The sequence below is a fragment of the Saccostrea echinata genome, unplaced genomic scaffold (assembly GCF_033153115.1).
Source record: "Saccostrea echinata isolate AGI-Se365-2 ecotype Australia unplaced genomic scaffold, CSIRO_AGI_Sech_v1 ptg000043l, whole genome shotgun sequence".
Classification (NCBI taxonomy): domain Eukaryota; kingdom Metazoa; phylum Mollusca; class Bivalvia; order Ostreida; family Ostreidae; genus Saccostrea; species Saccostrea echinata.
Genome location: NW_026889792.1, coordinates 619127 through 633601, shown reverse-complemented (window position 1 = coordinate 633601; position 14475 = coordinate 619127). Strand labels below are relative to the sequence as shown.

Below are 14475 nucleotides of genomic sequence, written 5' to 3'. Positions count from 1 at the left end.
CCTTAGTACCGAGTAAAGGTCAAAACTTGAAGCCCTTCACTGGTATATGGTGACGTCACTATATGAGTGAAAAATTCTCGAATGGGACGTAAAACAACATAAATCAATCATTAGTATGTAAAAAATTAGGTCCATTTACTAAAAGTCTGAAAATATACGATAGTTTTTATTGTGCGGTCACAGGATTCCCGGAGCAACGTTAGGTGACGTGACGACCTGTTTCCAAACTTGTTAAGCTTTTCATTTCTGTGGACTTTTCCTGTTCTTTTCCTACTCAAAATATAAATAACTATATAAAGACATGTAATTTTTCTTAAAATGTCTTATTTAGGCGTGTGGGCTGTTAGTGAGATCTTAAAATCAATGTCTATATAGTATATGGAAACAATGCAAAGTCCATAGGCTCAAAATCCATGCAATAAGCGGTGTATTGGAGTATCACAAGAGTTGATCATCAAAAATGTCAATCCTTCCATTCTTATTAAGCTACTGAACACTTTGGTCCTAAATACGTGTAGGCCATTCCCAGCAGCATCAAGAACATTTTAGTTTCTTTCGGGTATTTTCCAGTCTGCACACATATTTTTTTTAATAGCGCTGTGCTCCAAGAAATTCAATGACGTTGAATTTCCTGACTTTGTTTTTACGTATTGGTCGTCTAAAATTAGCGATAAAACAGTCATGACCTCCAAGCTAATTCAAAATTTCGCCAAATGAAGTTTCATGATCATTATTCTAACAGCACGTGACTTATCATAAATGTTTCGCGCTACAACAGTGCAATTTTTAATTTCCAGAAATGTCTATGTAATGTAAATGTGCGAAAAGATAACATGCTCCGTGAAGCATGTTTTATCTAAATAAAAAAACTGTAATATTTTAAAGGATCGTCGGAAAACCAAATCTTTGCATATTTGTTGGAAGATGTGTATAGTGTTTTATTGGTTTCACGCAAAATAGCGCACTCACAGTAAAACTTGTCTACAAACTTTTCCAACAACCCTCGCATTCTTTACATCAGAACGTAAAGATGTATAATAATCTCCCCTGTTACATGCCAAAATAATGTAAGAAATAACAGAACAATTTTGTAAAAGATATATAGCCTACAGTACAAGCAAAAAGTTTTGGCGTTCAATAATAAAACAGCTGCCCACAAAGTTTGCAAAACGCCAACCAAAATAGACTAGCCCTATAAGGTTAGTCAACACAAAATGCAATAGTTATCCTGACAACATGAAATTGTGTCAGGAACTGTACAAATATAAACCATCACTATTTTGAAACATACTGAAACAGTTTTAAGGATGCATAGCATCACTAAATATAATTTAAGCTACACAACAGTTTACTTCTGACCTGTGTATAATTTAAGCTACACAGCAGTTTACTTCCGACCTGTGTATAATTTAAGCTACACAGCAGTTTGCTTCTGCTCTGTGTATAATTTAAGCTACACAGCACTTTACTTCTGACCTGTGTATAATATAAGCTACACAACAGTTTACTTTTGGCCTGTATATGATTTAAGCTACACAGCAGTGTACTTCTGATCTGTGCACTTATGACCAGAGTAAATGGTGTATGATCCATCAGCAGTTTACTTCTGACCTGGTGAATTGAACTGACATTACAATAGACCCCCACAGACCTAGAGTTCTTTAAGTACAGCAGTTAACAACTGACCTGTACTTTACTATTTATAAAATATTATACACTGCACTATGTAAAAAAAAATTATATTTCAAAACTTTCAAGGCGAATGTATCTAAGAAGAACATCTGAGTTCCATCGATCCATCTTTTGTATACTATTTACAGAAAAGTCTAACCTTGCAGTATCTGCAGCTGTTCCTATCCTAAAACTATGGGCTTTGAACAGTGCAGGATTGAGACAAATATACTGGATTGTATTTTGAAGATGTTTTGCTACAAAAGAATTTGGGATTGGTTTACCGCCAATGATAAAGAGGACCAGTATGATGACCAAACATTTTTACATATTCATACAAGGTATTCACTGGGCCCATGTTGTAGTCTTTTAAGGCCTTCAAGTGGATCTGGAACAGGTACTTTGTTTTATTTGTTTTAAAGTGTCTCAAGACAATTAAGACTTTAACGGGTCTGTTATCATCCAAGAAAATAAAAAATCTTCTCTTTAAATAACTGTATAACTGTGTTTGTTATACTTTTTGACTTAACCACTACTTCAGCTAGACGCAGAAATGCATTGAATGCCAGAAGAAAAACAGACTTTACAAGAATTCTTTGATGCTGATTAAAAATAGAAGACTGTGAAGACCTTGTATTAACTTGTGTAGAATGGAACCTGTGATGGATACTCTAGCTAGAATCCTTACTGGGGGCCGAATGGTGGCAACTTTGCATAACCTTTTTAACCAGAAATGTATCCGATGGATCTGTCATCCCTAACAATTTATGCACATAGCTAATTACTGATACATGTGTTGTAATGCTATTTGGAGAACATCCATTGTCAAATAAGTCAGAAAAAAAAAGTTACATAACATAGGGGTGAGATAGGCAATTATTTAATGGAAGGATATGTTCCCAATAGCATTTCCCATGATCTTTGTATGCTGTGCTTGAACTCTTTGAAAGCCCCCTTGACAGAAGATTGCAAGCTGATGAATTTAAATGGTCATGCTGGCTTGAGGGATTGGTGTCTGTTGCCCTCTTAAGCGAGGTGCAGGCTGGAAAGCTGTCTGAAATTGAAAACGGGAGAGGGGATCAGAAGAAACTTTATGTTTTCCAGGAATGTGTTTTGCTCGGAAATGAATATTGTATTCTAAGTTGCTAGCACTAAGCGTCGTATTAATTGCATATTTGTTTTGTCTTTTGAGGTTTGTTTATTAATAATCTGTACTACCGCCATATTATCAGACATGAATGGGATTCTTTATTCTTGATTTTGTTTTCCTCTATCTCTATGGCTAGCACAACGGGAAATATCTCTTTGACTGCAATCTGACAATCTTTTAGCATAAGATCCCAGTGAGAAGCAAACAACTAATGACCCAAAATTGCAGCGAAACCAAATGACCTTGATGCGTCTGTGTAAAGAGTAAGATGATCTGTGGATAACCACTTGTGAGGAAGATAAACTGACTGTCCATTAAAGCAGCTTATGAAAGATAGCCATGCTTGGATATCTGCTTTTGTTTCCTTGCTTAAGTGTATGCACGAAGCAGTCTCAGTTACTCCACAAGTTAGATCGATCATACGTCGAAGGAAAGCACGACCTTTGAACCACTACTGAGCAAGCAAAATTGAGTAAAACAATCAGGGATTGAAGTTCGCGTAATGTGGTTTGATTTTTTCTATAAAATCTGTACCAGATGTCTTTTAATTTTGTCAAATTTGTCTGCTACACTAAACTTTTCGAATATCTAGCAAGAACTACTCGCCCCAATTGGTAGACATTTGTCAAAGTAATATTGACTTTGCCATGAAAACCCTAATAAAGGATAATCATCTGGACAAATTGGAATGATTCTGAATGCGTCTTCAATATCAGTTTTTTGCCATCAGACATTGAGTTCTATACTTTTGCACTAAATTTATAATCTAATCAATCGAGTCAAAATGAACCTCTGAATTTTCTTTTGGAATATGAGTGTTAACAGAATTGGTTTTTGGATAAAAAGGTCATGGATGATTCGAAATTTGCCAATGATTTTCCACGCGGTTCTTCCTCATGCTTTTGCAAGGGAATGTCTACAGTTAACCTTAACTTCCTGAAAGACTTATCGTATGTTCGCCACTCTGAATCTCCATGAAGCTTTTGCAGTTCCCTTATAAATGACATGTACTTAAGCAGGTGGGGAGCCTCGGTAGGTTTCTATTGTATTACATGTAAAAACCAGAAATGCATCTGTCCACTGATTGATAAACAAAGGCGTTTTTGACTTTTGACTATGTTGCAAATTAAAAACTCCTGTTCTGATCAATAAGGTCACTGGGTCTTCCTCTTGGTGAGTCAACAGACTACGTAAATCTATGAATTCATTTCATCATATTTTGGACTTAATTTTGTTAGATACAGTTGCACCAAGAGGAATGCTATCAGTGATTGAGATATAACTACTAGTGTTTTTTTTTTTATTTGATACAGTGCCTGCTGCCTCTCCTTCAAAAATACTAGTCACTAGTTTTGACACTCTCCCTGATGTAGAAGCCTGTGACACTGTCACTGATGTAGAAACCTGTGATACTGTCCATGATGTAGAAGCCTGTGACATTGTCCTTAATGTAAAAGACTATGACACTGCCCCTGATTCAGCATTCTGATCTTGATTTCTTTTTCATCAGTTGTCTCTAAGTGGAAGAGTACACCCTGTATTTTTGGTGTTAGGAATCGATGACTGTAAAGGAGGATTTCCAGGCTGTGGATCACTGTTGACTGAAGTTTGGAAGACCCTGTTGCCTGAGAATTTCTGAGGCGAGTTTTTGGTAATCAATGGCAGCTTGGTCAGATTTTGCTGACACAGCAGCTTGATTGGACTTCAGACGTTTAGCTTGGGTTGTTGATGGTATTTTTACACTCTGGGTGTCTGTCTGTTTTGATGTTTTCCTTCTAAGCATGACTCATACAAAGCATCTACAATGGGTTATTCAACTACTAAATATATGTAGGATATCACATAGCGTGCCTTATAAATGATAAGGCATACATATATTTATTTTTCTCAGGACTTTACATATCATTCTCAGTGTAAATAAAGTCAATTATTGATCTCTAACCAAACATGAAAAATATTTTCTCTGTAAGTCGAAATTCCAGTCAGCTACTATATGATCAAATTTAAGTCACTGCATGTAAATCATATACGGTATCAATTTTGATGCACCAGATGCGCATTTCGACAAATTATGTCTCTTCAGTGATGCTCAAGCCGAAACGTTGGAAATCCAAAAAAAACTAAATGCTGTCATAAGACAGTAATACCCGCACTAATGTATTTGCCTCTAAATGCAGGCAAGTAGCATCGGGGGAGGTGGGGGGCAGATGGGGCCTGCCCCCAAGCCCACTTTTTTTCGAAACATAACTTTTTACTGTTGAAAATATTCATGAAAGGGTGATTGCCCCCGCCCCTTTTTGTTGCATTATAGTCAAATAAAGGTAATGTAGTAGTGTATATATAAAATTGGGGTACTGAAAAAAGTTGGAGCCCACCCCCACCCCACGAAATAGGATTTTTGAGTTTTGAAAAAAAATTGGGGGGGGGGGGGGGGCTTGTCAAGTTTTTTCAGGTAAGTTGTTTTTTTTCTCTCTGCCCCCCCCCCCTTTCAAAAACGTTGCTACGTCCCTGAAATGTGCTCTGAGTGACTGCTCTCCTTCAAATTCTGGTAACCAGGGAAGACGCACACATTTAAATCAAGCATAAAATGATCAGGTGAACATGCAGCCCATATGGGCTGCATATGTAAATCAGTTGCGGATCCATTTTTTCCAGGGGGATCCAACTCAGAAATTTCTTGACAAGCAAAAAAAAAAAAAAAAAAAAAACAAAACAAAACAAAAAACAAAAAACAAAAAAACAAAAAAAAAAAAAAACAAAAAAAAAAACAAAAAAAAACAACACTTAAACTCCTCTCCAAATGCTATTTCATGGTGGTGGTGGTGGTGTGTGTGGGGGAGGGGGGGATTGGCCGTTCACTTTTTAAGCTTCATATGTATAACTTTTTTTGTATAGATTTCGTATATAGGTTCCGCCCCCCCCCCTCCTGCCCCTCTAGATCCGCGTATGTAAATATTTCATTACCAGTCAGATATTACCTAATAATGTAAATTCTGATAAAGAGAGAGTTTTTAAAAGATTTGTGTAAAAAAAGGGGGTTGGTTAATTTCTACCCATAATTGGAACTTCTTGAATTTATTGCCAAAACAAGAAATATTATTATTTTAGTGCATAGCTTTATTGATGAACTTAAAAAAAAAATTAGATGACAAAATGACAACTTGTGCAAATTTTTATCAGTATTTGGGTAGGACTCGGAGAACCCTTTCCAAATCTTGACCTAATCAACTTTGTCAAAAATCAACCCCCACCCACGGTTCACCCGTTTTCCTGTCAAATTTAGAATAGATAACACAAACTTATGAAAAAAAAAATGTATGTAATTATAATATAAATTTTACAAATGTACACCTTTTTGGAAAATTTCTAGACTCGTGCATGGAATTACGTCACACTGCGAGCACTACTTTTACCGTTATCATTATTGTTTTGCAAATGGTGTAGGTGCATCATTATTACCACTGGGACTATTAATATTTAGTGTGTGTTTTAAATGGATTTATTATTCTATCAAGTTAACAGTACCTATAACAGGGGGTAAGTACATTATGAATATATTATTTTAAAGGTTTAGTATAGAAACGGGGTTTGTTTGTTGTTTAACGTCCTTCTCGAGAATTTTTCACTCATATGGAGATCCCACCACTTGCCGGTGGAGGGCTGCAAATTTTAACGTATGGTCGACACTTAGGTCCATTGAACAGTGAGGGATCTTTTTTTGTGCCAATAACCACTGCAACACGGGACCTCGGTTTATACAGTCTCATCCCTAGAACTTGTCTCCACGTCCCGCAGTGGATTCGAATCGGCGACTTAAGGATCAACGCCTTACTCCACGACTCTAGAGCAGACGTTCTAACCACTGCGCCACACGGTCGACTAGAACGGGGTAAAATAATCGGAAATGAAAATGGTTAGGGACCTATAGGTGGAAAAGGGTCAGAGATCATTGGAATGCCACAATTGTACAAATTATACAATGAGGCAAGTCCCTGGGGTCATTCCACTAGATCTTTGGAACCGGAAACAATAAAATAGCTTTCATTAGAGCAAAAGCCCCTAAGTCATCTTTGTATTATAACACATTAAATAGGATATATGGGGTCATGACCCCCAGAGGTCATTCCCAACCCCTAAAACTTCAAATGATCATATACATTGTATCTTGAAAATGGTTGAAAACTCTCCCCTTAATAATCATATATAATATTGTCCCTCGGGTCATTATGCATTAAATGATATAAAGGTTATGGCCCTTGAAGTCATCCTCACACTGAAACTGGAAATGATCACAATATGACCTGCGTCAAAAGTGTGTTAGTGATAATCTGCGTGGCATTTTATTCAGGACCCCCTAGGGTCAGTCCAACCTCCTAGAATTAGAAAATGAAAATCATTCAGAGACCCGCCATTATACTTTGTGTACATGTACATTTTTGTATTATTCACAATTTATTTTATACCAAAACAAGTTATAAATAATTTGTATAAATAAACGAGTCTGGGGCTGGGAAGGGGGAAAAGGGGGAGTTATGTCTGCATGGTCTTAAATGTTGAAAACTCCTAAAATTTGTGAATATTAACCTGGCCGTTTCCCACTTGTCATCATAATTTACTGATATTCTCACAACATACATATGTCTTTATTAAATCAATAGATCGTGGACTTTTTTGGTCATATGCCTAGCTTTTCCTTGAATCAGGAATGGTGATATAGATATTTTAAGAATGATTAAAAATTAAAACAGGTCTTGCACAATCTCTTAAAATTGATTAAGCTCTGTAGATGAATTAGCTATACTGGTATAGCTTGGTTTTGCCATTCAAAACACTTTGATTTAGCTATTTAATCATACTTTTTTTTCATGTACATTTTTATCAATATAGATGAAAGTTGCACTATGTTGACATGGGTATTTGAGCTTTGAGTTTTCTGAAAACAATGCATGAAGGAAAATTGCTTTTCAAAAATTGTCTCCTGAGAATTTGCTATCACAGATATGTATATTTTGCATGGGGCTATATACTTGGAGTAATCTCTCTCTCTCTCTCTCTCTCTCTCTCTCTCTCTCTCTCTAACATCTACTTGAGTCAAAATTAAAGTGGAATTATAAGACAATTGTTTTTTAATTGATGACTTTTTAGGATTTTACACTAATTCATACTGCAACAAGAATGATATCCCTCCCAGAAAAAATTAAGTTTACTCACTATCTTGTCTTTGATCTAAATCTATAATTACAAAAGGACACAGCCAGAAGTCTTTTAACATGGTTTTTTTAAAATTTCACTTGGAACTCCCATTAATTTGCTCAAGATCAGTATTTTCAGTAGGCAGAAATGAACTTGATCAATTATGCCTGAAAGTACTCACTGTGAACAATCACCTGACTTGTTGAAGACAGGTAAACATACCCCTCAGGGTTTAATTATCATACATAGGCCGTACAGAGTTGAACAGTCAGGATTAAATCATCATTATCTTAGTTAAAATAAGAAACACGCTAGAGGTGTGATGAAATATTTAGAAAAACAGAGTTTTATTTCTCATGCAAAATATTCTTTTTTGTGTTAAACAATTGTTCAAATGAAGGACCAAACCTTCTGTTAAGGGGAGATAAGAATGAGTGAAAATTTAACATTATTTCAAAAATCTTCCTCTGAAGAACCACTGGGCCAGAAAAGTTTAAAATTATTATGAACCTTCATTACTTAGTGTAGATTCAACTTTGTCCAAATCATGACCTTCAGGTGTAGGATGCGGCCACAATAGGGGATCATAGTTTTGTAAACATTGGAATGTACAGTAAAGCACGCTTATAACAAAGTGCCTGGGACGGACGATTTTGCTTATATCCATCAAGTTTACAATAAATTTTAAATTCACCGGGAATGAAAATCGCTTTGCTGTAAGTGTCAATTCATTATAGGCTTGTTTTGCTATAAGCATGCTTTACTGTATAAGAGTAAAATTCCTCCTCAAGAACCACAAATTCCTCCGCAAGAAAAGTTGAATCTTATGTAAAAGTTTCATTACATAATGTAGAAACAAATTTGTTCTTTCAAAACTACTCCTACAGGTTTTATGCAATAAGTAGACTATAATAGTCAGTTCTCTTCTTCAATCAAATTTTGTCCGAGCCTTAACTTGACAACCCTTTGACATTAAGGCTTCAAACTTTAAACATGGAGAGGTGGTATGGAATTGGGGTTGAGGCCACCAGACTTTTTTTACCTTGACCTTTCGATAAGGTTAAGGTCAATCTTTACATAAAAATATAGTCCAGGCTATAACCTGAGAACCCTTTCACATTAGAATTTCAAATGTGTAACATAGAAAAAAGACATTTACAAAAAATGCACTGCACTAAAATTTTGACCTTCACTCCTTTCTTCATTCAAGGTCAAATTGAGAAAAACACCTCCAAACCATAACTTAAGAACCTTTTGACATTAAAACTTCAATCTTGGAACATGGAGAGGTGGTATGGAGAAAGGGTGCATGCAAACAAAATTTTTTACCTTGTTTTTATGCCCCGCCATGAATATGGCCGGTGCATATATTGTTTGTCATGTCCGTCTTCCGTCCTTACGTCCTTTCATCCTTCCGTCCGTTTTTCCGTCATGCTTTGCGTTTAGCTCTGTTTAAACCTCAGTTTCAAAGAAACTAGCGAAGATATTTTTATCAAACTTCATATGCTGATAGATATTGAAGAGAGCTATGTAACTGCATCAGCATTTTTTGACCTTGATCTTTCCTTTGACCTTGACCCCACTTTTCTTTAATAAGTGTTTAGCTCAGTTTTAAAGATACCATTCAAGATAGTGTAATTAAACTTCTTACGTTGATACATACTGATGTACACTATTCAACTGCATCAACATTTTTTGACCTCGACCTTTCCTTTGACCTTGACCTCACTTTTCTTGAATAAGTGTTTAGCTCAGTTTTAATGAAATCATTCAAGATATTTTTATCAATTTTCATGTGCTGATACATACTAATGAGAGCTTTTCAGCTGCATCAATATTTTTTGACATTGACATTTCCTTTGACCTTGACCTCACTTTTCTTAAATTAGTGTTTAGCTCAGTTTTTTAGATACCACTGAGGAAAGTGTAATAAAACTTCATATGTTGATACATACTGATGTAAGCTATTCAACTGAATCAACATTTTTTTACTTTGATCTTTCCTTTGACCTTGACCTCACTTTTCTTGGATAAGTGTTTAGCTCAGTTTTAATGAAATCATTCAAGATACTTAAATCAAACTTCATTTGCTGATACATACTAATGAAAGTTATTCAACTGCATCAATATTTTTTTACCTTGACCTTACCTTTAATTTGGCCTCACTTTTCTTAAATTTGTGTCAAAATTCATAAATGGGAATATACACCTAATTTGATCGCCGAAATATGGATCAGATATTGCCGACTCGGCGTTAAACAATGATAATAAATCATAATCAATCCAAAAGATGATTAGGCTTTTTTGTAAAATGTAGGAGGAGTTCTGGGAACCAGGGTCTTTTAGTACAAAAAACATCATTTTTCGACCCCCATTTGACCCCCAGGGTGAAAAAGAAAATTCCGAAATCTTATTGCACAACTACAGGACACCATCAACCACCTCCCAAAATATGATTTGGCTACTGTGTAAAATGTAAGAGAAGTTCAGGGAACCAGGGGCCTTTCTGCGTAAAAAACGTTATTTTTCCACCCCCATTTGAACCCCAGGGTGAAAATAAAAATTCCGAAACCTTACTGCACATCTACAGGACACCACCAACCATCTCCCAAAAGATGATTAGGCTACTTTGTAAAATGTAAGAGGAGTTAAGGGAACCAGGGGCTTTTTGCATAAAAAAAGTCATTCTTCGACCCCCATGTGACCCCCAGGGTGAAAAAGAAAATTCCGAAACCTTACTGCCCATCTACGTGACACCACCAACCATCTCTCAAAAGATGATTAGGCTATTGTGTAAAATATAAGAGGAATTCAGGGAACCATGGGCTTTTTGCATAAAAAACATTTTTCGACCCCCATTTGACCCCCAGGGTGAAAATGAAAATTCCGAAACCTTACTGCACATCTACAGGACACCACCAACCACCTCCCAAAAGATGATTAGGCTATTGTGTAAAATGTAAGAGGAGTTCAGGGAACCATGGGCTTTTTGCATAAAAACATCATTTTTCGACCCCCATTTGACCTCAGGGTGAAAAAGAAAATTCCGAAACCTTACTGCACATCAACATGAAACCACCAACCATCTCCCAAAAGACGATTAGACTATTGTGTAAAATGTAAGAGGAGTTCAGGGAACCATGGGCTTTTTGCATAAAAAACATCATTTTTTGACCTAAGGTCACTTGCTCATTCACAACTATCAAACCTGATTACTCAGCCACAAAATATAGTGCATTGCAACCGCAAAGTGAAAGTTGAGTAAATCATTCTACTGGGAAGCCTTTACAAAGGTAATATAGGCCTCTTGTCACCCTAACAATTTACAAAATAGGGTGGCCTTTGTACTCTGCATTTTTATACAACTTTATGTGACTTCTGATCTCCGTAATGATGTACAATATAATGTGACTTCTAGTCTCCCTAATAATGTACAATATAAGGTAACTTCTTTAGTCCCCATTTTCATACAACTTTATGCGACTTCTGGTCTCCGTAATGATGTACAATATAAGGTGACTTCTGGTCTTCTAATGATGTACAATATAGGGTGTCCTCTAGGTCTCCGACTTTATATATAACTTAATGTGACCTTTGGTCCCCTTAATGATATACAGTATAAGGTCAATTTTGGTCTCCGTGTTTATGTACAGCTTTATGTGATCTCTGGTTTCACAAATGATGTACAATATTCGGTGACCTCTGGTCTTCCTAATAATGTACAATAATCGGTGACCTATGGTCCCCGTAATGATGTACAATATAAGGTGACCTCTGGTCTTCCTAATAATGCAGAATATTAGGTTACCTCTGATCTCCCTAACGATGTACAATATATGGTGACATTTTGTCTCCGTATACAACTTAATGTGAACTCTGGTATCAGTAAAGAGGTACAAATTTAATTAAGAGTGAACTGCAAAATAATATTTAACTTTATGTGTCCTCTGATCTTCCTAATGACGGACAATATAAGATGACCTCTAGTCTCCGCATTCATATACAACTTAATGTAACCTATGCGTTCTCTAATGATGTACAATATGGCATAACCTCTGATGTCCGAATTTGTATATAACTTTATGTGACCCTTGGTCTCCTAATGTTGTAAAAAAAGTTGTATAAAACTAAACGTTGAATATGAACACGGAGACCAGAAATCACCTTATCCTGTACATCATTAGAGGGACCAGAGGTCACAGAAAGTGGTATATGAATACGGAGACCAGAGATCATCCTATACGAGGATTGTCCGGTAAAATCGTGGACAAATTGTCTAGAGTGAAAAATAATCATCACTGCGTTCTAAAATTTTCAGTACTTTTTAGTACATTTTTCCTCAATATACATAGCAAATTTCAAATAGAGATATGCTCAAATAAACAAAATATGAGACTTTATGTTCTGTGTTGTATCTCCTTACGGCACATGGATTATAACGTCAAAGTATCTAAATCAGCGTCACGTTTCTTCTTTGCTAAAAAAACTGGATAAAACCCATTTAAATTCGGGGATTTCATTGCACATACTTGAGTTTCCCTTTATTCTTCCATAAACAGTCGAGGAACCAATCTTGCACACACATGGGACCTTCTGAAGATTTATTAGTAAGTCATGGTCATTACTCTCACTATCATTCAACTAAATGGGCTATCATGGTCTACAGTAACATCGTATTTCGCAATTGCTAGTAGCTGTTTGTCCGTATGTTTTATTCTTCTTGAGGACCCGATCAAAAAAGCTTCCGCTTAGAAAACCCCCATTTCACTTGTATACTAAAAATCTATTGATATTTTCATATTTGTTTTCTTCTGTAGTAACTTAAAGTTTCTTTGGGCGGTATTACTACATATAAATCAAATTGAACTGCTCTCCGGTGTGCCGTGACATCATTAAAGGTCGCCATTTTTCGTGTGTTTCGTTTACCACTTTCCCATTTCAAATGCTCGGGAAACTGCCAAAAATTAAGCAAATGCCTTGAAATTTTACAAAAGACGACGTAATTGATAGCGGATTAAAAATAGGATAATTTTTACCTCAATTTTTTCTATTTAATACTTTTATTTCAAAATAATACTCGTGTATTCGCTAATGAAACCCTGATTATTATTTTTTTATCGTGCGCCGTAGGAACATACCCTGTGCACATTTAAGCATAATAAAATCTTTATATTTGTCTATATTTTATAAACAAAAAGAATTAAGATGTTCTTAAATATGATAAATAAACATTTGCTGAAAATTTCAGCTAAGTGCGCCCATTATTTTTTGAGAAAAACGATTTGTCCACGATTTTACCGGACAACCCTCGTATTGTACATTATTAGGGAGACCAGTGGTCTCCTTATATTGAACCTTCTTAGGAAGACCAGAGTTCACCTTATATTGTATATCATTAGATAGACCAGAGATCACATAAAATTGTATATGAATACGGAGTCCAGAGGCCACCTATATTGTACATTATTAGAGAGACCAGTGGTCACCCTATATTGTACATTATTTTGGAGACCAGAGGTCACCTTAAATTGAACCTTATTAGGAAGACCAGAGGTCACCTTATGTTGCACATTAGTAAGGAGACCAGAGGTCACCTTACCTGACATAATACATCATTAGGGAGACTAGAAGTCACATAAAGTATATATGAAAACGGAGACCAGAGGACACGTTATATTGTGCATTATTAAGGAGACCAGAGATCATCTTATATTGCTCATCATTAGGGAAACCTAAAGTCACCTTATATTGTACGTCATTAGAGAAATCAGAGTTCATCTAATCTAGTCTCCACATTGGTGTCCCCTGGTTACTATTTTGGATACGTTTGTCTCCTTATTGATATACCATACTAGATGACCTGTCTTCTCCGTATTGATATGGTACATAATTACTTGTACATCATTCCGTACACAGATAGATGCTTACTCATATGCACCTGATAACATCTCTTGGATTTAGGGATCTGTGTTTTATACCCTGTTCCCATATTTCCCTTGTTAATAGGATTTTGTAGATCGATCCATGTTTTGACCTTTTTTCATTGTTCAGCATATGTTTGTAGTTGAACATCAGTTGTGAAAATTGTTTGAAAATAAATTCCAAGATATTAAAAAATCCAGGTGCAAACAATTTCTTAAACGAGGCGGATTCTTGACAGATGGGTTGATGAAACAGGGATGACAAGGATCTACTTTACGTTCATCATTTTGCAGGTTCTATGGTCGATACAATGACATTGCCGGGAAATACAGTCTTTCATTAAGTCGAATTCTTGCTCACGTTTTTCGTGCTGGTTGTTAAACTATTATTTAAACACTGAATTTTCAACGAATTTTTCCATTTATCATGACAGTGAGCACATGGCGGTTGTAGTCGGTCGGCGGGTGTTGCCGGTCGGCTTGCTAATCCTTGGCACCTGGTTCCGCCGCTGATGATTTCGTGTTTGCTCTGCTCCAAAT

General features: G+C 36.0%; 1 protein-coding gene across 1 annotated transcript in view; it reads right to left on the bottom strand.

The window, feature by feature from the left end:
• Positions 1-4412: 4412 nt before the first annotated feature.
• Positions 4413-14475, bottom strand: part of LOC133201219 (uncharacterized) — a 50856-nt gene continuing 40793 nt past the window's right edge. Inside the window, exon 4 of the mRNA XM_061337013.1 lies at positions 4413-4577. Within this exon, the coding sequence (XP_061192997.1) occupies positions 4413-4577 (165 nt within the window). The remainder of the gene's footprint in view (positions 4578-14475) is intronic.